We start from the raw sequence: 23706 nt of genomic DNA, 5'->3' as shown, positions 1-23706 counted from the left end.
GACCAAGCTGGACAATCGGGACCGAGACATCTGTGATCGGCTAGCACTGCCTGGCCTCAATCGGGACCGAGACATCTGTGATTGGCTAGCACTGCCTGGCCTCAAACAGGACCGAGACATAATCTGTGATTGGCTAGCACTGCCTGGCCAGCCAGGACAATCGTGGAATCTTTTCTTAATTGGATTTGCTCAACTCCTACGTCCTCTCGCCTCCTTTTGTAAAAGGTCAAAGGGTAATCAAGAGGCGTCGAGGAGAGGGAACATGGGACGAAAATGCGCTTGTATGAAACGAGACTCCTAGTCCACTCGCATGTCATCAGGCAAATGACTTGGATCCCAATTCAAACATGTCAAGTGATCAGAACAAATGATGTTAGTTGTGAAGTACATGTTCTAGATAAAACTATAAGTAGTATATTGTTTTTAAACAGATGCATGCTTTTCTCCTGTGACAAAACAAAAGCTGATTCAAAGGCGAGGGGATGTTGTTGATTTCAAAACTCTTTCTGTGAAGGACTTTGGTAGGACACACGTGACTGTCCTCCATGAGAGGTGGCTATCGAGGAGGGGAGGGACCGTCTTCCGTTTCGCCTGCTAACGAATTGCCATCTCCTCGACTACCTATTGGTTTCTGGGTCACGGAGGAGAGAGGGTGGAGGATGGACTTTTGCCCAAATGAGAAAAGGCCCTTTCCAGTGCGTTTATATTCATCTTTATATTCAGGTTATGTCCCAAATGGAACACTTGTTCCCTTTTTATAGTGCACTACTTTAACCCCAATGGACCCTGGTCAATAGTAGTGGACTATAAATGTAAGAAGGGTATCATTTGGTTGTGTCACTACAGTAGTATATGTTTGTATCCCAAATGGCCCCCTATTCCCTACATAGTGCACTACTTTAGACCAGGACCTATAGGGCCTCCTATTCCCTACATAGTGCACTACTTTAGACCAGGACTGGCACCCTATTCCCTACATATTCCCTAATATAATGCAGTGTCTTGGACCAGGGTAGAGCACGATGTTAGGAAATAGGGGGCCATAGTAGAAGGTGAAACTTTGATATTTTTGATGTATTAAGATGTATCTGTATGTTTTTATTAGTCAGCTACGACTACTAGTCAATGTATATCCCAAATGGCACCCTATTCCCTACATAGTGCACTACTTTAGACCCTGGCCTTTAGGGCTCTGTATAGGAAATGGGCTGCCATTACAGACAGCCGTGATGTGCTGTCTGTTCCATAAACACCTGTAGTTTTATTATTTTAAAATTGAAATAAAAGCGAGCATTTCTTATTGGATGTGGTTTGGAGTCTGTTTTCTTCCTGCCTGGTGAATAAAGAGACGACTGAAGAGAGAGGACTGTCTCTACGGCCAGGATCACTGTGTACTCTGTAGTGATAAACACTATGGTCAGTTTACTCTGTAGTGATTAACACTATGGTCAGTTCACTCTGTAGTGATAAACACTATGGTCAGTTTACTCTGTAGTGATAAACACTATGGTCAGTTTACTCTGTAGTGATAAACACTATGGTCAGTTTACTCTGTAGTGATAAACACTATGGTCAGTTTACTCTGTAGTGATAAACACTATGGTCAGTTTACTCTGTAGTGATAAACACTATGGTCAGTTTACTCTGTAGTGATTAACACTATGGTCAGTTTACTCTGTAGTGATTAACACTATGGTCAGTTTACTCTGTAATGATTAACACTATGGTCAGTTTACTCTGTAGTGATTAACACTATGGTCAGTTTACTCTGTAGTGATAAACACTATGGTCAGTTTACTCTGTAGTGATTAACACTATGGTCAGTTTACTCTGTAGTGATAAACACTATGGTCAGTTTACTCTGTAGTGATAAACACTATGGTCAGTTTACCTCATGTTTCAGCAGGCTAATGCACAACCACATTGTTGCATAAGCTACCAGGAAGACAGCAGACAATGTGTAAGTCGTCATGTGGGTGAGCGGTTTGCTGATGTCAGGGTGTGAACAGAGTGCCCCATGGTGGTGGTGGGGTTATGGTATGGGCAGGCATAAGCTACGGACAATGAACACAATTTTATAGATGGCAATTTGAATGCACAGAGATACCGTTTGGTGATCCTGAGGCCCATTGTTGTGCCATTCATCCACCTCCATCAACCTCATGTTTCAGCAGGATAATGCACAGCCCCATGTCACTAGGATCTGTACACGATTCCTGGAAGCTGAAAAAGTCCCAGTTCTTCAATGGCCTGCATTCTCACCAGACATGTCACCCGTTGAGCATGTTTGGGATGCTCTGGATGGACGTGCACGACAGCGTGTTCCATTTCCTGCCAACATCCAGTAACTTTGCAGAGCCATTGAAGAGGAGTGGGACAACATTCCACAGGCCACAATCAACAGCCTGATCAACTCTATGTGAAGGAGATGTGTCGTGCTGCATGAGGCAAATGGTCACAGCAGATACTGACTGGTTTTCTGATCCACTCCCCTACCTTTATTTTAAAGGTGTCTGTGACCAACAGATGCATATCAGTATTCCCAGTCATGTGAAATCTATAGATTAGGACCTAATTAATTGATTTAATTTGACATCAGTAGGGTAAAATCACTGGGGAAGCCAAGCCCCCCCCAAATGCCATATTCCAATGTACGTGATGATTGTTGTTTGCTCTCTAACCTGTTAGTTCCTGTGTCTTGACACCCTCAACCTGTTAGTTCCTGTGTCTTGACACACTCAACCTGTTAGTTCCTGTGTCTTGACACCCTCAACCTGTTAGTTCCTGTGTCTTGACACCCTCAAACTGTTAGTTCCTGTCTTGACGCCCTCAACCTGTTAGTTCCTGTGTCTTGACACCCTCAACCTGTTAGTTCCTGTGTCTTGACACACTCAACCTGTTAGTTCCTGTGTCTTGACACCCTCAACCTGTTAGTTCCTGTGTCTTGACACCCTCAAACTGTTAGTTCCTGTCTTGACGCCCTCAACCTGTTAGTTCCTGTGTCTTGACACCCTCAACCTGTTAGTTCCTGTGTCTTGACACCCTCAACCTGTTAGTTCCTGTGTCTTGACACCCTCAACCTGTTAGTTCCTGTGTCTTGACACCCTCAACCTGTTAGTTCCTGTGTCTTGACACCCTCAAACTGTTAGTTCCTGTGTCTTGACACCCTCAAACTGTTAGTTCCTGTCTTGACGCCCTCAACATGTTAGTTCCTGTGTCTTGACACCCTCAACCTGTTAGTTCCTGTGTCTTGACACCCTCAAACTGTTAGTTCCTGTGTCTTGACACCCTCAACCTGTTAGTTCCTGTGTCTTGACACCATGATATGTAGTCCTGAGGCCGAGACAATAAGAAGACACAGTGTCAGAATAAATTCTACTTTTTGTTTCATCACAGAGAGCAAAAAGAAAGGTCATGTTTCTGACATTTTCGGACCACTAAAACAACTATTGATTAAGAAACGCAGAGAGGTACCGCAAGTCGCAAAGAAAACAGGAGCTGCCTTCACTATTCCAGCACCATTTCATCTTCAATAGTTTCAACATCAACAAATCACCTCCGCTCAGTCTAATACAGTGACAACTAAAAAGATACCAGAAACGATTTAGTCCAATCAATATAAGCTAAATATGATGTGTGTGCGTGTGTGTGTGTGTGTGTGTGTGTGTGCGCGCGCGCCAGTTGTCCAAACTGTCTCTGACTGTCATTCAGTACATGCTTTTAGTTTGTTGTTGTGCTACCTGGATAAAATGTTTACTCGCTAGCGTAACTTCATTTCATGGTCAACGATACGCCAAGCCGGCTAGTTAACATTAGCCTACTACATCTAGTTACATATTGAACTTCCCTCCTCTCAGGCCAGCTAGTTAACATTAGCCTACTACATCTAGTTACATATTGAACTTCCCTCCATTCAGGCCAGCTAGTTAACATTAGCCTACTACATCTAGTTACATATTGAACTTCCCTCCTCTCAGGCCAGCTAGTTAACATTAGCCTACTACATCTAGTTACATATTGAACTTCCCTCCTCTCAGGCCAGCTAGTTAACATTAGCCTACTACATCTAGTTACATATTGAACTTCCCTCCATTCAGGCCAGCTAGTTAACATTAGCCTACTACATCTAGTTACATATTGAACTTCCCTCCTCTCAGGCCAGCTAGTTAACATTAGCCTACTACATCTAGTTACATATTGAACTTCCCTCCATTCAGGCCAGCTAGTTAACATTAGCCTACTACATCTAGTTACATATTGAACTTCCCTCCATTCAGGCCAGCTAGTTAACATTAGCCTACTACATCTAGTTACATATTGAACTTCCCTCCTCTCAGGCCAGCTAGTTAACATTAGCCTACTACATCTAGTTACATATTGAACTTCCCTCCTCTCAGGCCAGCTAGTTAACATTAGCCTACTACATCTAGTTAGATATTGAACTTCCCTCCTCTCAGGCCAGCTAGTTAACATTAGCCTACTACATCTAGTTACATATTGAACTTCCCTCCTCTCAGGCCAGCTAGTTAACATTAGCCTACTACATCTAGTTACATATTGAACTTCCCTCCTCTCAGGCCAGCTAGTTAACATTAGCCTACTACATCTAGTTACATATTGAACTTCCCTCCTCTCAGGCCAGCTAGTTAACATTAGCCTACTACATCTAGTTACATATTGAACTTCCCTCCATTCAGGCCAGCTAGTTAACATTAGCCTACTACATCTAGTTACATATTGAACTTCCCTCCATTCAGGCCAGCTAGTTAACATTAGCCTACTACATCTAGTTACATATTGAACTTCCCTCCTCTCAGTCCAGCTAGTTAACATTAGCCTACTACATCTAGTTACATATTGAACTTCCCTCCTCTCAGGCCAGCTAGTTAACATTAGCCTACTACATCTAGTTACATATTGAACTTCCCTCCTCTCAGGCCAGCTAGTTAACATTAGCCTACTACATCTAGTTACATATTGAACTTCCCTCCTCTCAGGCGAGGGGCACAACAACGTATGATCTAATTGCTGAATCCTTTGGTATCCATGACAACAGCCCGACGACACACTCCGGTCGGCTAAAACCTCAGATGAACTGACTTGGGAGTCGCATCAGAGACCCTGTTCAGCTACCGTGGAGACATCGACGTCATCCTAATAGAACGTTAGGACAACGGGCGGAAGAGACAACGGGCGGGCGGAAGAGAGAACGGGCGGAAGAGACAACAGGCGGGCGGAAGAGAGAACGGGCGGAAGAGACAACAGGCGGGCGGAAGAGAGAACGGGCGGAAGAGACAACCGGCGGGCGGAAGAGAGAACGGGCGGAAGAGACAACGGGCGGAAGAGAGAACGGGCGGGCGGAAGAGAGAACGGGCGGAAGAGACAACGGGCGGGCGGAAGAGAGAACGGGCGGAGGAGACAACGGGCGGGCGGAAGAGAGAACGGGCGGAAAAGAGAGCGGGCGGAAGAGAGAACGGGCGGAAAAGAGAACGGGCGGAAGAGACAACGGGCGGGCGGAAGAGAGAACGGGCGGAAGAGAAAAAGCAGTAACCTAGGATACGAACGTCCCGTGGAGGCCGATCAAACAGTGTGCGTCAAGTGAGACAAACGTTGCAATTAAACAAAACTTTTTTTTATTTTTATTTTTTTAATGATGCATTATTTGTAGACATTGAGAGCTGGCTGACAAACTGTAGCCTTATTCCAAACAGCAAACCCTGTTTAGCCTTTTTTTTAAATAAGGATAATGAAATACTGTATAAAAAAAACATTTAGACAAACCAAACATTCTGACCGGATGCCAAAAGAAGAATGAAGAAGTATATTCATATATTATATAGTATATTCTAGTCTACGGTGTCATTATACATAAAAACAACTTAATCTATAAGCCAATCAACAGCCAGTAGAGTTTGGATATACCAACGGACAAGGCAGACATTTATACATGTAATAAAAGGATACGTGCCAAAATGGCGCCCTATTCCCTATGTAGTGCACTACTTTGGACCAGTGCCCTATGAGTCTTGGCTAAAAGTAGTGCACTATAAAGGGTGCCATTTGGGGATGCCTTATAAAAATCACAATAATGTTTGCGAAGCATAGAGGAAGTTGTCATATATAACTCTAGTGCAGGGGTGCACAGCCTTATTGTCTATGTTCAGTAATAGTGTGTATATATATATATATATATATATATACACACACACAATATTAGACCTTGTTGTTTTAGTATTGACATCCTGCATTTAGTTCAGTCTTTATCGTCCTGAGGACATATTACATTAGCCCTGTGTGACTGTTGGGAGAGGAAGAGGAGAAGAGAGGTAGAGGAGAGAGGGAGGAGAAGAGAGGTAGAGAAGAAGAGGAGAAAGGGGGTAGAGGAGGGAGGAGAAGAGAGGTAGAGAAGAAGAGGAGAAAAGGGGTAGAGGAGGAGGCAGGTAGAGAGGAGAAAAGGGGTAGAGGAGGAGGGAGGTTGATTAGGTTGGCTCTGTCAGACCTAGGTAGGCTAGGAAAGAGAGTTTGGGTGAAGGAGAGGAAGAGCGGGAGGGAGAGGAGGGTCTGGGGCTAGAGAGGGGTCTGAGGGAGAGCAGGGTGGTGAGGGGGACGAGAAAAAGGTCTGACCCCCTAAACCAGGAAGAGAGAGAAGAGGAGGAGAGGGGATTCAGGGCTGAACGGTGTATATGCTGTCCTGCGTGTGTGTGTCCGTGTGAGGGTGTGTCTGTGTGTCCGTGTGAGGGTGTGTGTGTGTGTCCGTGTGAGGGTGTGTGTGTGTGTCCGTGTGAGGGCGTGTGTTCGGGGTGTTTGAGTCGGCAGTGCAGACGGAGGCTGTCTCGGCGTTTGGCGCTGTAAGGGCAGAGGTCGCAGGTGAAAGGTCGCTCCCCCGTGTGCACACGCACGTGTTCTATCAGCTTATTGGCTGTTCGGGCCAGGTGGCCACACCTCTCGCAGCGGTACTGGTTGCCCTGACGATGACACCTGACGTGGGCCTGGAGCTCCGGTTGCCGTGAAAACGACCTTTGGCAGATGCGGCAACGGTGCTGGTCCGTCGTTGAGTGCGACGAGCGCATGTGTGTTACCATGGAGACAGGCCGACTGGTGGAGAACGAACAGAGAGGGCACCTCGGGTTCAAAAAGACAAGGTAAGAAACACACATTAACGCACACACACACACACACATAGAACACACATTAACACACACATTAACACACACACATAGAACACACATTAACACACACACACACATAGAACACACATTAACACACACACACATTAACACACACATTAACACACACACATAGAACACACACACATAGAACACACATTAACACACACACATAGAACACACACGCACAAACACACACACACACACAAAGACACACACACAAAGACAAACACAAGCAGTCACAGTTTGTATTAATAAACTGCAGAGGGAGGGAGAGAGGTTAGAGAGAACAGCTAACCTACTACAGAGGGAGGGACAGAGGTTAGAGAGAATAGCTAACCTACTACAGAGGGAAGGAGAGAGGTTAGAGAGAACAGCTAACCTACTACAGAGGGAGGGAGAGAGGTTAGAGAGAACAGCTAACCTACTACAGAGGGAGGGAGAGAGGTTGAGAGAACAGCTAACCTACTACAGAGGGAGGGAGAGAGGTCAGAGAGAACAGCTAACCTACTACAGAGGGAGGGACAGAGGTTAGAGAGAACAGCTAACCTACTACAGAGGGAGGGAGAGAGGTCAGAGAGAACAGCTAACCTACTACAGAGGGAGGGAGAGAGGTTAGAGAGAACAGCTAACCTACTATAGAGGGAGGGAGAGAGGTTAGCGAGAACAGCTAACCTACTACAGAGGGAGGGAGAGAGGTTAGAGAGAACAGCTAACCTACTATAGAGGGAGGGAGAGAGGTTAGAGAGAACAGCTAACCTACTACAGAGGGAGGGAGAGAGGTTAGAGAGAACAGCTAACCTACTGCAGAGGGAGGGAGAGCAGAGGGAGGAGAGGAGAGGGAGGGAGAGAGGTTAGAGAGAACAGCTAACCTACTACAGAGGGAGGGATAGAGGTTAGAGAGAACAGCGAGAACAGCTAACCTACTACAGAGGGAGGGAGAGAGGTTAGAAAGAACAGCTAACCTACTACAGGGGGAGGGAGAGAGGTTAGAGAGAACAGCTAACCTACTACAGAGCAGAGGGAGGAGAGGAGAGGGAATGAGAGAAGAGCAGAGGGAGGAGAGGAGAGCAGAGGGAAGGGAGGAGAGCAGAGGGAGGAGAGGAGAGGTAGGGGAGGAGAGCAGAGGGAGGAGAGCAGAGGGAAGGGAGGAGAGCAGAGGGAGGAGAGGAGAGGGAGGGGAGGAGAGCAGAGGGAGGAGAGCAGAGGGAAGGGAGGAGAGCAGAGGGAGGAGAGGAGAGCAGAGGGAGGGGAGGAGAGCAGAGGGAGGAGAGGAGAGGAGAGGGAGGAGAGGAGAGCAGAGGGAGGAGAGGAGAGCAGAGGGAGGGGAGGAGAGCAGAGAGAGGAGATGGGTGACTGTGATGAAAAAGATAGGATGATGATGATGTCACTTACATTTAAATAGCCCCTCCCATCAGTACTGTGGCCCACAGCCCTTCATACACCCTGCAGAACAGAACCACTACCTCAGATAGAAGACACACACACAGGGGCCCTAACACACTCAGGCCCTAACACACACACACAGGCCCTAACACACACAGGCCCTAACACACACACACAGGCCCTAACACACCCACACAGGCCCTAACACACACACACAGGCCCTAACACACACACAGGCCCTAACACACCCACACAGGCCCTAACACACACACACGGGCCCTAACACACACACATGGGCCCTAACACACACACACAGGCCCTAACACACACACGGGCTCTAACACACACACAGGCCCTAACACACACGGGCTCTAACACACACACAGGCCCTAACACACACACACGGGCCCTAACACACACACACGGGCCCTAACACACACACACGGGCCCTAACACACACACACAGGCCCTAACACACACAGGCCCTAACACACACACACAGGCCCTAACACACCCACACAGGCCCTAACACACACACAGGCCCTAACACACACACAGGCCCTAACACACCCACACAGGCCCTAACACACACACAGGCCCTAACACACACACACACACAGGCTCTAACACACACACACAGACCCTAACACACACAGGCCCTAACACACACACACGGGCTCTAACACACACACACACAGGCCCTAACACACACACAGGCCCTAACACACACACACACACAGGCTCTAACACACACACACAGGCCCTAACACACACAGGCCCTAACACACACACACGGGCTCTAACACACATACACACAGGCCCTAACACACACACGGGCCCTAACACACACACAGGCCCTAACACACACATAGGCCCTAACACACACACACACACACATGGCCCTAACACACACACACAGGCCCTAACACACACACACGGGCCCTAACACACACACGGGCCCTAACACACACACAGGCCCTAACACACACACGGGCCCTAACACACACACACACAGGGCCCTAACACACACACACGGGCCCTAACACACACACACTGGCCCTAACACACACACACATGGGCCCTAACACACACAGAAACACACACACACACAGAAACATACACACACACAGAAACACAGGCCAAAACACACACTAGACGACCTACACCACAACATCAGTGTACTCTACTCCAAACCCACAAAACAGGAAGTCTGAGACGGAAGGAGGGAAGAAAGAGGAGAGGTTGACTGGCAACCAGAGGAACACGTGATGGGGAGAGGAGAGGAGGGGTGAGGTGAGGAGAGGAGGAGAGGGGTGAGGAGAGGAGGAGAGGAGAGGAGGGGTGAGGAGAGGTGAAGAGAGGAGTGGTGAGGAGAGGAGAGGTGAGGAAAGGAGGAGAGGAGAGGGGGGAGAGGAGAGGAGAGGAGGAGAGGAGGGGAGGGGGGAGAGGAGAGGAGAGGAGGGGTGAGGAGAGGAGGAGAGGAGGGGTGAGGAGAGGAGAGGAGGAGAGGAGGGGTGAGGAGAGGAGGTGTGAGGAGAGGAGGAGAGGAGAGGAGGGGTGAGGAGAGGAGGAGAGGAGAGGAGGGGTGAGGAGAGGAGAGGAGGAGAGGAGGGGTGAGGAGAGGAGAGGAGGGGTGAGGAGAGGAGGGGTGAGGAGAGGAGAGTAGTGGAGAGAGGAGGAGAGGAGAGTAGTGGAGAGAGGAGAGGAGTGGAGAGAGGAGGAGAGGAGAGTAGTGGAGAGAGGAGGAGAGGAGAGTAGTGGAGAGAGGAGAGGAGATTAGTGGAGAGGTAGTAAACGGTTAGGATAGAGGAGAAAGCAGTAAGGTAAGGAGACGAGGAGAGGAGAGGTAGTAAACGGTTAGGATAGAGGAGAAAGCAGTAAGGTGAGGAGACGAGGAGAGGAGAGGTAGTAAACGGTTAGGATAGAGGAGAAAGCAGCAAGGTAGTATACACTGGTTAACACTCAGTCAGTCAGATAGTTACTAAGTTAGTTAGTAGTCAGTCAGCTAGTTAGTTTGTTAGTTAATCAGTAGTCAGTCAGTTATCAGTCAGTTTGCTAGTTAGTTAACCAGTAGTCAGTCAGCCAGTTAGTTAGTTAACCAGTAGTCAGTCAGCCAGTTAGTTAGTTAGTTAGTTGGTTAGTTACTTAGTTAACCAGTAGTTAGTTAGTTAGTTAGTTCATTAGTTAGTGAACCAGTAGTTAATCAGTTGGTCAGTTAGTTAGTCAGTTAGTTAATTCATTGGTTAGTTAACCAGTAGTTAGTTAGTCAGTCTGTCAGTTAGTTAGTTAGTTAGTTAACATGTAGTTAGTTAGTCAGTCAGTTAGTTAGTTAGTTAGTGGTTAACCCTCACCTGAGCTCTCCAGATTGTGGGCTGTCTCTTCCATCAGGTAAGTCTTTGGGGGTGTGGCCTCCCAACAGGTGTGTCTGTAGGTAGTCTTGGCTCGCTGCCTCTCCAAGTGTGTGAGAGCTGGCGTGAGCCCTCATGGCCCGCTCCTCACTGGTGGAGTGATCACACACACTGCAGCGGAGAGTGAACGCATCGCGCTCCCATTCGCTGTGCTCCGTCATGTGACCAAGGAACAGGCTCCACCCCTCCAGCTCGAACCCGCACACGTGACACCTAAAGGGGAGGGGCAATGATAATCATAGTGTGTGTGTGAGTTACCTGTAGTAGTAGTTAACTGTAGTAGTAGTTACCTGTAGTAGTAGTCACCTGTAGTAGTAGTAGTTACCTGTAGTAGTAGTTACCTGTAGTAGTAGTAGTTACCTGTAGTAGTAGTAGTCCCCTGTAGTAGTAGTAGTCACCTGTAGTAGTAGTAGTTACCTGTAGTAGTAGTAGTTACCTGTAGTAGTAGTTACCTGTAGTAGTAGTCAGCTGTAGTAGTAGTTACCTTTAGTAGTAGTTACCTGTAGGAGTAGTTGAAGCCAGTGGTGTGAGTTACCTGTAGTAGTAGTTACCTGTAGTAGTAGTAGTTACCTGTAGTAGTAGTCACCTGTAGTAGTAGTCACATGTAGTAGTAGTTACCTGTAGTAGTAGTCACCTGTAGTAGTAGTTACCTGTAGTAGTAGTTACCTGTAGTAGTAGTCACCTGTAGTAGTAGTCACCTGTAGTAGTAGTAGTCACCTGTAGTAGTAGTCACCTGTAGTAGTAGTTACCTGTAGTAGTAGTCACCTGTAGTAGTAGTAGTCACCTGTAGTAGTAGTCACCTGTAGTAGTAGTCACCTGTAGTAGTAGTCACCTGTAGTAGTAGTAGTTGAAGCCAGTGGTGTGAGTTACCTGTAGTAGTAGTTACCTGTAGTAGTAGTTACCTGTAGTAGTAGTCACCTGTAGTAGTAGTAGTTACCTGTAGTAGTAGTTACCTGTAGTAGTAGTCACCTGTAGTAGTAGTCACCTGTAGTAGTAGTAGTCACCTGTAGTAGTAGTCACCTGTAGTAGTAGTAGTTGAAGCCAGTGGTGTGAGTTACCTGTAGTAGTAGTAGTTACCTGTAGTAGTAGTTACCTGTAGTAGTAGTGTTGTGGAATAATCAGAATTAGTTGGTAACATGGGTAAGATGTTTTATATTCATCATATGTTTGTAAGTTACTTCTCATCAGAATGTGTTTGTATAATACTGTGGCGGGGTTGCAGTATCTGTTCTCTGTCAGGACTAAGTTACGTGGGCCGGAGAGAGGGGAGAGGTCAAGCGTGTATCTCTTGGCTCCACAATGTCTGTGTGCCAGTCAGTGTGTCTCTGTGATCTTGTCAAGATAGGATGGATTTGATATATGCCTGTTGATTTGGAGGATTGGTTTATGGTTCTGAGTTTGAGAAAAGAACATAGTTTAGGAGACAAAGCTGAACGATAAATTATGGCCAATGCTGTCTGGCTATGTGTGTCTTTGCTATAAAGGATCTCAGTTGCAATGTGTAAGGGACTCTCAGAGAATTCATTTATAGACACTGAATTGATCTGAGAGTCACAGGGTTGTGGTGGAGCTCATATAATTAAAGATGGACTTTATGATAACTCTGACTTGTGTGGTTTGCTCTCATGATTTGGTAAATACTGGGAAATTTCCACGACAGTAGTCACCTGTAGTAGTAGTCACCTCTAGTAGTAGTAGTTGAAGCCGGTGGTGTAAGTTACCTGTAGTAGTAGTTACCTGTAGTAGTAGTTACCTGTAGTAGTAGTTGAAGCCGGTGGTGTGAGTTACCTGTAGTAGTAGTAACCTGTAGTAATAGTCACCTGTAGTAGTAGTCACCTGTAGTAGTAGTCACCTATAGTAGTAGTCCCCTGTAGTAGTAGTAGTCACCTGTAGTAGTAGTCACCTGTAGTAGTAGTCACCTGTAGTAGTAGTCACCTGTAGTAGTAGTTACCTGTAGTAGTAGTCACCTGTAGTAGTAGTCACCTGTAGTAATAGTCACCTGTAATAGTAGTTACCTGTAGTAGTAGTCACCTGTAGTAGTAGTTACCTGTAGTAGTAGTTACCTGTAGTAGTAGTTGAAGCCGGTGGTGTGAGTTACCTGTAGTAGTAGTAACCTGTAGTAATAGTCACCTGTAGTAGTAGTCACCTGTAGTAGTAGTCACCTATAGTAGTAGTCCCCTGTAGTAGTAGTCACCTGTAGTAGTAGTCACCTGTAGTAGTAGTCACCTGTAGTAGTAACCTGTAGTAGTAGTCACCTGTAGTAATAGTCACCTGTAGTAGTAGTCCCCTGTAGTAGTAGTAGTCACCTGTAGTAGTAGTCACCTGTAGTAGTAGTCCCCTGTAGTAGTAGTAGTCACCTGTAGTAGCAGTTACCTGTAGTAGTAGTCACCTGTAGTAGTAGTTACCTATAGTAGTAGTTACCTGTAATAGTAGTTACCTGTAGTAGTAGTCACCTGTAGTAGTAGTCACCTGTAGTAGTAGTTACCTATAGTAGTAGTTACCTGTAATAGTAGTTACCTGTAGTAGTAGTCACCTGTAGTAATAGTCACCTGTAGTAGTAGTAGTTGAAGCCGGTGGTGTGAGTTACCTGTAGTAGTAGTTACCTATAGTAGTAGTTACCTGTAATAATAGTTACCTGTAGTAGTAGTAGTCACCTGTAGTAGTAGTCACCTGTAGTAGTAGTAGTTACCTGTAGTAGTAGTCACCTGTAGTAGTAGTCACCTGTAGTAGTAGTCACCTGTAGTAGTAGTCACCTGTAGTAATAGTCACCTGTAATAGTAGTTACCTGTAGTAGTAGTTACCTGTAGTAGTAGTTACCTGTAGTAGTAGTTGAAGCCAGGGGTGTGTGTTACCTGTAGTAGTAGTTACCTGTAGTAGTAGTTACCTGTAGTAGTAGTTGAAGCAGGTGGTGTGAGTTACCTGTAGTAGTAGTCACCTGTAGTAGTAGTTACCTGTAGTAGTAGTCACCTGTAGTAGTAGTTACCTGTAGTAGTAGTTACCTGTAGTAGTAGTTGAAGCCAGTGGTGTGAGTTACCTGTAGTGGTAGTTAGCTGTAGTAGTAGTTACCTGTAGTAGTAGTTACCTGTAATAGTAGTCACCTGTAGTAGTAGTTACCTGTAGTAGTAGTAGTCACCTGTAGTAGTAGTTACCTGTAGTAGTAGTCACCTGTAGTAGTAGTTACCTATAGTAGTAGTTACCTGTAATAGTAGTAGTTACCTGTAGTAGTAGTAGTTACCTGTAGTAGTAGTAGTCACCTGTAGTAGTAGTTACCTGTAGTAGTAGTAGTTACCTGTAATAGTAGTAGTTACCTGTAGTAGTAGTAGTCACCTGCAGTAGTAGTTACCTGTAGTAGTAGTTGAAGCCGGTGGTGTGTGTCTTAGAAGTGTGTGAAGCCAGGTGATGGTTGAGACTCCTCTGACACTGGGCTTGGTACGAACACACTGGACACCTATACCTACTGACTACTGGGATAGAGGGAGGAAAGAGGGTGAAAAAAGAGAGAGAGAGAGAGTAGAGGGGACAGAGAGAATAGGAGGGAGAGAGAGGAGGGGTAAGACAGAGAGGGAGGAGGGGTAAGACAGAGAGGGAGGAGGGGTACGACAGAGAGGGAGGAGGGGTAAGACAGAGAGGGAGGAGGGGTAAGACAGAGAGGGAGGAGGGGTAAGACAGAGAGGGAGGAGGGGCACGACAGAGAGGGAGGGGTAAGACAGAGAGGGAGGAGGGGTAAGACAGAGAGGGAGGAGGGGTAAGACAGAGAGGGAGGAGGGGTAAGACAGAGAGGGAGGAGGGGTAAGACAGAGAGGGAGGAGGGGTAAGGCGGCTTGCGTGAGAACAAATAGGATTACTGGACAGGTGCTTGATTAACCTTTAACTTTAGAGCCTGTTATTTGAGCCCTGACCTCTGACCACAGTGTGCTATTTGACCTCTAACCCCACAGGGTGCTATTTGACCTCTAACCCCACAAGGTGCTATTTGACCTCTAACCCCACAAGGTGCTATTTGACCTCTAACCCCACAGGGTGCTTTTTGACCTCTAACCCCACAGGGCGCTATTTGACCTCTAACCCCACAGGCTTTATTGTTAATGACTCAACCAGTGCCTGTGCCTCATACGGTGCCATATTACCTACATGGGGACCACAGACAGTGTGTTCGCCTACCGTGCTGTGGTTTGTCTGGGGAGGGTTGAGTAAGGTCCCGCTGGTTCGGGCGGGTAAAGGGCTTCTCCGCCACAGGACTAGAGAAGGATCCGTTTTCTTTCAGCTCGTTGGCTTTGCAGACTTTTTCTGAAGAGAAACAAGAGCCAAATGTTAGTTACCTAGACTGCTGTAGTGTTTAGTTACCTAGACTGCTGTAGCGTTTAGTTACCTAGACTGCTGTAGCGTTTAGTTACCTAGACTGCTGTAGCGTTTAGTTACCTAGACTGCTGTAGCGTTTAGTTACCTAGACTGCTGTAGCATTTAGTTACCTAGACTGCTGTAGCATTTAGTTACCTAGACTGCTGTAGCATTTAGTTACCTAGACTGCTGTAGCATTTAGTTACCTAGACTGCTGTAGCATTTAGTTACCTAGACTGCAATAGCATTTCACAGCTACATTTAGTTACCTAGACTGCTTAGGCAATTAGTTACCTAGACTGCTGTAGCATTTAGTTACCTAGACTGCTGTAGCATTTAGTTACCTACACTGCTGTAGCATTTAGTTACCTAGACTGCTGTAGCATTTCACAGCTACATTTAGTTACCTAGACTGCTGTAGCATTTAGTTACCTAGACTGCTGTAGCATTTAGTTACCTAGACTGCTTTAGCATTTAGTTACCTAGACTGCTGTAGCATTTCACAGCTACATTTAGTTACCTAGACTGCTGTAGCATTTAGTTACCTAGACTGCTGTAGCATTTCACGCTACATTTAGTTACCTAGACTGCTGTAGCATTTAGTTACCTAGACTGCTGTAGCATTTAGTTACCTAGACTGCTTTAGCATTTAGTTACCTAGACTGCTGTAGCATTTCACAGCTACATTTAGTTACCTAGACTGCTGTAGCATTTAGTTACCTAGACTGCTGTAGAATTTCACGCTACATTTAGTTACCTAGACTGCTGTAGCATTTAGTTACCTAGACTGCTGTAGCATTTCACAGCTACATTTAGTTACCTAGACTGCTTTAGCATTTAGTTACCTAGACTGCTGTAGCATTTCACAGCTACATTTAGTTACCTAGACTGCTGTATCATTTAGTTACCTAGACTGCTGTAGCGTTTAGTTACCTAGACTGCTGTAGCATTTAGTTACCTAGACTGCTGTAGCATTTAGTTATCTAGACTGCTGTAGCATTTAGTTACCTAGACTGCTGTAGCATTTAGTTACCTAGACTGCTGTAGCATTTAGTTACCTAGACTGCTGTAGCATTTAGTTACCTAGACTGCTGTAGCATTTAGTTACCTAGACTGCTGTAGCGTTTAGTTACCTAGACTGCTGTAGCGTTTAGTTACCTAGACTGCTGTAGCATTTAGTTACCTAGACTGCTGTAGCATTTAGTTACCTTGACTGCTGTAGCATTTAGTTACCTAGACTGCAATAGCATTTAGTTACCTAGACTGCTGTAGCATTTAGTTACCTAGACTGCTGTAGCATTTAGTTACCTAGACTGCTGTAGCATTTAGTTACCTAGACTGCTGTAGCATTTAGTTACCTAGACTGCTGTAGCATTTAGTTACCTAGACTGCAATAGCATTTAGTTACCTAGACTGCTGTAGCATTTCACGCTACATTTAGTTACCTAGACTGCTGTAGCATTTCACGTTACATTAAGTTACCTAGACTGCTGTAGCATTTCACGTTACATTTAGTTACCTAGACTGCTGTAGCATTTAGTTACCTAGACTGCTGTAGCATTTAGTTACCTAGACTGCTGTAGCATTTAGTTACCTAGACTGCTGTAGCATTTAGTTACCTAGACTGCTGTAGCATTTAGTTACCTAGACTGCTGTAGCATTTAGTTACCTAGACTGCTGTAGCATTTCACGGCTACATTTTGTGGTATAATTTCGGACACAAACGCTTTAATGACAAACTCTGGGAATGCAACAATAACATTGTGGTTAACATTTGATATACACTGAGTGGACAAAACATCAAGAACACCTGTTCTTTCCCTGAGACTGACCAGGTGAATCCAATCAGTGTAGATGTAGGGGAGGGGACAGGTTAAATAAATATTTTTTAAGCCTTGAGACAATTGAGACATGGATTGTGTATGTTTGCCATTCAGAGGGTGAATGGTCAAGACAAAAATATTGAAGTGCCTTTGAACAGGGTATGGTAGTAGGTGCCAGGTGCACCGGTTTGTGTCAAGAACTGCAACGCTGCTGGGTTTTTCACGCTCAACAGTTTCCCGTGTGTATCCAGAATGGTCCACCATCCAAAGAACATCCAGCCAACTTGGTACAATGTGGGAAGCATTGGAGCCAACGTGGGCCAGCATCCCTGTGGAGCGCTTTCAACACCATGTAGAGTCCCCGACGAATTGAGGCTGTTCTGAGGGCAATATTATGAAGGTGTCCTTAATGTTTTGTACATGCAAGTGTATACTGTGTGTACCTTACAGTTGGTAGAAGGTTCTAGAGTGTAGCAGAATTCTTTAGAGTGTGGTGGTTGTACCTGACAGTTGGTAGAAGGTTCTAGAGTGTAGCAGAATTCTTTAGTGTGGTGGTTGTGCCTGACGGTTGGTAGAAGGTTCTACAGTGTAGTAGAAGGCTCTAGAGTGTAGTTAGAATGTTCTAGAGTGTCGTAGAAGGCTGTATAGTGTGGTGGTTGTACCTGACAGTTGGTAGAAGGTTCTAGAGGGTAGTTAGGTTCTAGAATGTCGTAGAAGGCTGTAGAGTGTGGTGGTTGTGCCTGACAGTTTGTAGAAGGTTCTAGAGTGTAGTAGAAGGCTGTTGAGTGGGGTGGTTGTGCCTGACAATTTGTAGAAGGTTCTAGAGTGTAGTAGAAGGCTGTTGAGTGGGGTGGTTGTGCCTGACAGTTTGTAGAAGGTTCTAGAGTGTAGTAGAAGGCTGTTGAGTGGGGTGGTTGTGCCTGACAGTTGGTAGAAAGTTCTAGAGTGTAGTTAGGTTCTAGAGTGTAGTTAGAAGGTTCTGGAGTGTAGCATAATTCTTTAGAGTGTGGTGGTTGTATCTGACAGTTGGTAGACAGTTCTAGAGCAGGGGTGTCAAACATACGGCTCACGGTTGATTTGAATAAAAACAATTCTAATTCAAAATTTGCGGGGGAAATGAACTCAATATACTTTAAAATGACTAAAACCAAAACGAAACTGTGTAGAAATTATAATGGACCCTCACTGAAGAAAAACATAAACGCAACATGCAACAATTTCAAAGATTGTACTGAGTTATAGTTCATATTAGGAAATCAGTCAATTGAAATAAATTCATTAGGGCCTAATCTATGGATTTCACATGACTGGGAATACAGAAATGAATCTGTTGGTCACAGATTCTCATAGAGTTGATCAGGCTGTTGATTGTGGCCTGTGGAATGTTGTCCCACAAATCTACAGGAGGGTATCTCTCTCCAGGAACAGGGTTGGAGTTAAAATCTACAGGAGGGTTTCTCTCCAGGAACAGGGTTGGAGTTAAAATCTACCAGAGGGTTTCTCTCCATGAACAGGGTTGGAGTTAAAATCTACCGGAGGGTTTCTCTCCAGGAACAGGGTTGGAGTTAAAATCTACCGGAGGGTTTCTCTCCAGGAACAGGGTTGGAGTTAAAATCTACCGGAGGGTTTCTCTCCAGGAACAGGGTTGGAGTTAAAATCTACAGGAGGGTTTCTCTCCAGGAACAGGGTTGGAGTTAAAATCTACAGGAGGGTATCTCTCCAGGAACAGGGTTGGAGAGCCCTGTTTTAGAGTGTTGTGGGTACAAAGATCCACTGTACTGGTTGTCCGGGCTCTGGTCTTGTCCCCCGTATTAATTACTGTCTGGTAATGTGGTCATGTGCAGCAAAGAAAGACCTATCAAAGCTGCAGCTCAGAACAAGAGCAGCACGGCTTGTCCTGAACTGCACACAGAGAACTAACACCGTCTTTCATGGCTGAGGGTTGAAGAGAAATTAACTACTGGATTTGTGTGTTAAAAATGCCTAACCACTTGTATAATCTATTAGCATCCACTTGAAACAGACACACAAACCCCATCAGAAACACCACTATAATACACTGAACACAAACCCCATCAGAAACACCACTATGATACACTGAACACAAACCCCATCAGAAACACCACTATAATACACTGAACACAAACCCCATCAGAAACACCACTATAATACACTGAACACAAACCCCATCAGAAACACCACTATAATACACTGAACACAAACCCCATCAGAAACACCACTATGATACACTGAACACAAACCCCATCAGAAACACCACTATAATACACTGAACACAAACCCCATCAGAAACACCACTATAATACACTGAACACAAACCCCATCAGAAACACCACTATGGGGTTTATACACTGAACACAAACCCCATCAGAAACACCACTATAATACACTGAACACAAACCCCATCAGAAACACCACTATAATACACTGAACACAAACCCCATCAGAAACACCACTATAATACACTGAACACAAACCCCATCAGAAACACCACTATAATACACTGAACACAAACCCCATCAGAAACACCACTATAATACACTGAACACAAACCCCATCAGAAACACCACTATGATACACTGAACACAAACCCCATCAGAAACACCACTATAATACACTGAACACAAACCCCATCAGAAACACCACTATAATACACTGAACACAAACCCCATCAGAAACACCACTATGGGGTTTATACACTGAACACAAACCCCATCAGAAACACCACTATAATACACTGAACACAAACCCCATCAGAAACACCACTATAATACACTGAACACAAACCCCATCAGAAACACCACTATAATACACTGAACACAAACCCCATCAGAAACACCACTATAATACACTGAACACAAACCCCATCAGAAACACCACTATGATACACTGAACACAAACCCCATCAGAAACACCACTATGATACACTGAACACAAACCCCATCAGAAACACCACTATGATACACTGAACACAAACCCCATCAGAAACACCACTATAATACACTGAACACAAACCCCATCAGAAACACCACTATAATACACTGAACACAAACCCCATCAGAAACACCACTATGATACACTGAACACAAACCCCATCAGAAACACCACTATAATACACTGAACACAAACCCCATCAGAAACACCACTATGGGGTTTATACACTGAACACAAACCCCATCAGAAACACCACTATAATACACTGAACACAAACCCCATCAGAAACACCTCTATGGGTTTAAACATCTTGTATCACAGCACCTCTCCTCTTTCTAAAGCTCTCATTTAACTGGATATGTGAAGTATATGAATAGTGTGTAAATAGTATTTTTGTTGTCTCTTGGTGTTTTTAAAATATATAGGTCTTTATTGTGTATGTCCTTGTCTATAACTGTTCTGTCCTGTGTCATGTATTTGTATGGTTTCTGTGGACCCCAGGAAGAGTAGCTGCTGCATGTGCGGTAGCCAATAGGCAATCCTGATGAACTAAACCTGACAGTTGGTAGAAGGTTCTAGAGTGTTGGTAGAATGTTCTAGAGGGTTATGGGTACCTGATAGTTGGTAGAAGGTTCTAGTGTTGGTAGAAGGTTCTAGAGTGTTGGTACCTGACAGTTGGTAGAAGGTTCTAGAATGTTGTGGGTACCTGACAGTTGGTTGAAGGTTCTAGAGTGTTGTGGGTACCTGACAGTTGGTAGAAGGTTCTAGAGTGTTGTTGGTACCTGACAGTTGGTAGAAGGTTCTAGAGTGTTGTGGGTACCTGACAGTTGGTAGAAGGTTCTAGAGAGTTGTTGGTACCTGACAGTTGGTAGAAGGTTCTAGAGTGTTGTGGGTACCTGACAGTTGGTAGAAGGTTCTAGAGTGTTGGTAGAATGTTTTAGATGGTTGTGGGTACCTGACAGTTGGTAGAAGGTTCTAAAGTGTTGCGAGAAGGTTCTAGAGTGTTGTGGGTACCTGACAGTTGGTAGAAGGTTCTAGAATGTTGTGGGTACCTGACAGTTGGTGGAAGGCTCTAGAATGTTGTGGGTACCTGACAGTTGGTGGAAGGTTCTAGAATGTTGTGGTTACCTGACAGTTGGTGGAAGGTTCTAGAGTGTTGTGGGTACCTGACAGTTGGTGAAAGGCTCTAGAGTGTTGTGGGTACCTGACAGTTGGTGAAAGGCTCTAGTGTTGTGGGTACCTGACAGTTGGTAGAAGGTTCTAGAGTGTTGTTGGTACCTGACAGTTGGTAGAAGGTTCTAGAATGTTGTGGGTATCTGACAGTTGGTGGAAGTTTATAGAGTGTTGTGGGTATCTGACAGTTGGTGGAAGGTTCTAGAGAGTTGTGGGTACCTGACAGTTGGTAGAAGGTTCTAGAGTGTTGGTAGAATGTTTTAGATGGTTGTGGGTACCTGGCAGTTGGTAGAAGGTTCTAAAGTGTTGCGAGAAGGTTCTAGAGTGTTGTGGATACCTGACCATTGGTAGAAGGTTCTAAAGTGTTGCTAGAAGGTTCTAGAGTGTTGTGGGTACCTGACAGTTGGTAGAAGGTTCTAGAATGTTGTGGGTACCTGACAGTTGGTGGAAGGCTCTAGAATGTTGTGGGTACCTGACAGTTGGTGGAAGGTTCTAGAATGTTGTGGTTACCTGACAGTTGGTGGAAGGTTCTAGAGTGTTGTGGGTACCTGACAGTTGGTGAAAGGCTCTAGAGTGTTGTGGGTACCTGACAGTTGGTGAAAGGCTCTAGTGTTGTGGGTACCTGACAGTTGGTAGAAGGTTCTAGAATGTTGTGGGTACCTGACAGTTGGTGGAAGGTTCTAGAATGTTGTGGTTACCTGACAGTTGGTGGAAGGTTCTAGAGTGTTGTGGGTACCTGACAGTTGGTGAAAGGCTCTAGAGTGTTGTGGGTACCTGACAGTTGGTGAAAGGCTCTAGTGTTGTGGGTACCTGACAGTTGGTAGAAGGTTCTAGAATGTTGTGGTTACCTGACAGTTGGTGGAAGGTTCTAGAGTGTTGTGGGTACCTGACAGTTGGTGAAAGGCTCTAGAGTGTTGTGGGTACCTGACAGTTGGTGAAAGGCTCTAGTGTTGTGGGTACCTGACAGTTGGTAGAAGGTTCTAGAATGTTGTGGGTACCTGACAGTTGGTAGAAGGTCCTAGAGTGTTGTGGGTATCTGACAGTTGGTGGACGGTTCTAGAGAGTTGTGGGTACCTGACAGTTGGTGAAAGGCTCTAGAGTGTTGTGGGTATCTGACAGTTGGTGGAAGGTTCTAGAATGTTGTGGGTACCTGACAGTTGGTGAAAGGCTCTAGAGAGTTGTGGGTATCTGACAGTTGGTGGAAGTTTATAGAGTGTTGTGGGTATCTGACAGTTGGTGGAAGGTTCTAGAGAGTTGTGGGTACCTGACAGTTGGTAGAAGGTTCTAGTTGTGGGTACCTGACAGTTGGTGAAAGGTTCTAGAGTGTTGTGGGTACCTGACAGTTGGTGAAAGGTTCTAGAGTGTTGTGGGTACCTGACAGTTGGTAAAGGAGAGCAGAGGCCATTTTGACTGAGATGTCCTGGGAGAAGAGATCTCTCTGGAACAGATCCTGGTCTTCTTTAGGGAGGAGAGGTGGAGGGGGTGTCTTCTCACCCCTCCCGGACTCCGCTCGCTCCCCTGGGGGCAGGATAGGGTCAGGTGTCACGCTGGGGGTCAGGGGGTCAATCTCCATAGGCTCCTCCTCCTCTTTCACCTTTAAACCCTGGACCACCACTTCCTGCTTCTCTGTGATTGGTGGAAGAGGGGGGAGGAGGAGCAAGCATAAGGGACAGGGAGTCTATGTGTGTGTTATACAGTATGTGGACACCTGCTCGTCCAACATCTCATTCCAAAATCATGGGCATTAATATGGAGTTGCTGCTATAACAGCCTCCACTCTTATGGGAAGGCTTTCCACTAGATGTTAGAACATTGCTGCTATAACAGCCTCCACTCTTCTGGGAAGGCTTTCCACTAGATGTTGGAACATTGCTGCTATAACAGCCTCCACTCTTCTGGGAAGGCTTTCCACTAGATGTAGGAACATTGCTGCTATAACAGCCTGCACTCTTCTGGGAAGGCTTTCCACTAGATGTTGGAACATTGCTGCTATAACAGCCTGCAAACTGATGTTGGGCGATTAGGCCCGTCTCGCAGTCGCCGTTCCAATTCATCCCAAAGGTGTTCTATGGGGTTGAGGTCAGGGCTCTGTGCAGACCAGTCAAGTTCTTCCACACGGATCTTGACAAATCATTTTTGTATGGACCTCGCGTTGTGTATGGGGGCATTGCACCTGTACATAGCCCATCTGTAAATAGCCCATCCAGTGTATATATAGTGTATATGTGTATATAGTGTGTATATGTGTATATGTAGTGTATATAGTGTGTATGTGTGTGTGTATATATAGTGTGTATATGTGTATATATATATATATAGTGTATATGTGTATATATAGTGTATATATAGTGTATGTGTATATATAGTGTATATATATAGTGTGTATATATAGTGTGTATATAGTGTGTATATAGTGTGTATGTGTGTGTATATATAGTGTATATGTGTATATATAGTGTA

The 23706-nt window shown here is 45.4% G+C and overlaps 2 protein-coding genes across 3 annotated transcripts in view; one reads left to right on the top strand and one right to left on the bottom strand.

Moving 5' to 3' along the window:
• LOC139415792 (galactose-specific lectin nattectin-like) overlaps positions 1-23706 on the top strand; it is a 1187935-nt gene that overhangs the window by 734375 nt on the left and 429854 nt on the right. The gene's annotated exons all lie outside the window — the stretch shown is intronic.
• LOC139417016 (zinc finger protein 827-like) overlaps positions 5674-23706 on the bottom strand; it is a 41750-nt gene continuing 23717 nt past the window's right edge. Inside the window, exons 7-11 of the mRNA XM_071166250.1 lie at positions 22621-22872; positions 15122-15247; positions 14304-14424; positions 10904-11173; positions 5674-7122 (exon numbers count right to left, since the gene is read on the bottom strand). Of these exons, the coding sequence (XP_071022351.1) occupies positions 6480-7122; positions 10904-11173; positions 14304-14424; positions 15122-15247; positions 22621-22872 (1412 nt within the window). The 3' untranslated portion in view covers positions 5674-6479. The remainder of the gene's footprint in view (positions 7123-10903; positions 11174-14303; positions 14425-15121; positions 15248-22620; positions 22873-23706) is intronic.

Source organism: Oncorhynchus clarkii, chromosome 9 (assembly GCF_045791955.1).
Source record: "Oncorhynchus clarkii lewisi isolate Uvic-CL-2024 chromosome 9, UVic_Ocla_1.0, whole genome shotgun sequence".
NCBI lineage: Eukaryota > Metazoa > Chordata > Actinopteri > Salmoniformes > Salmonidae > Oncorhynchus > Oncorhynchus clarkii.
The sequence above is the reverse complement of the archived record's forward strand: the minus strand, read 5'-3'. Positions and strand labels throughout refer to the sequence as shown.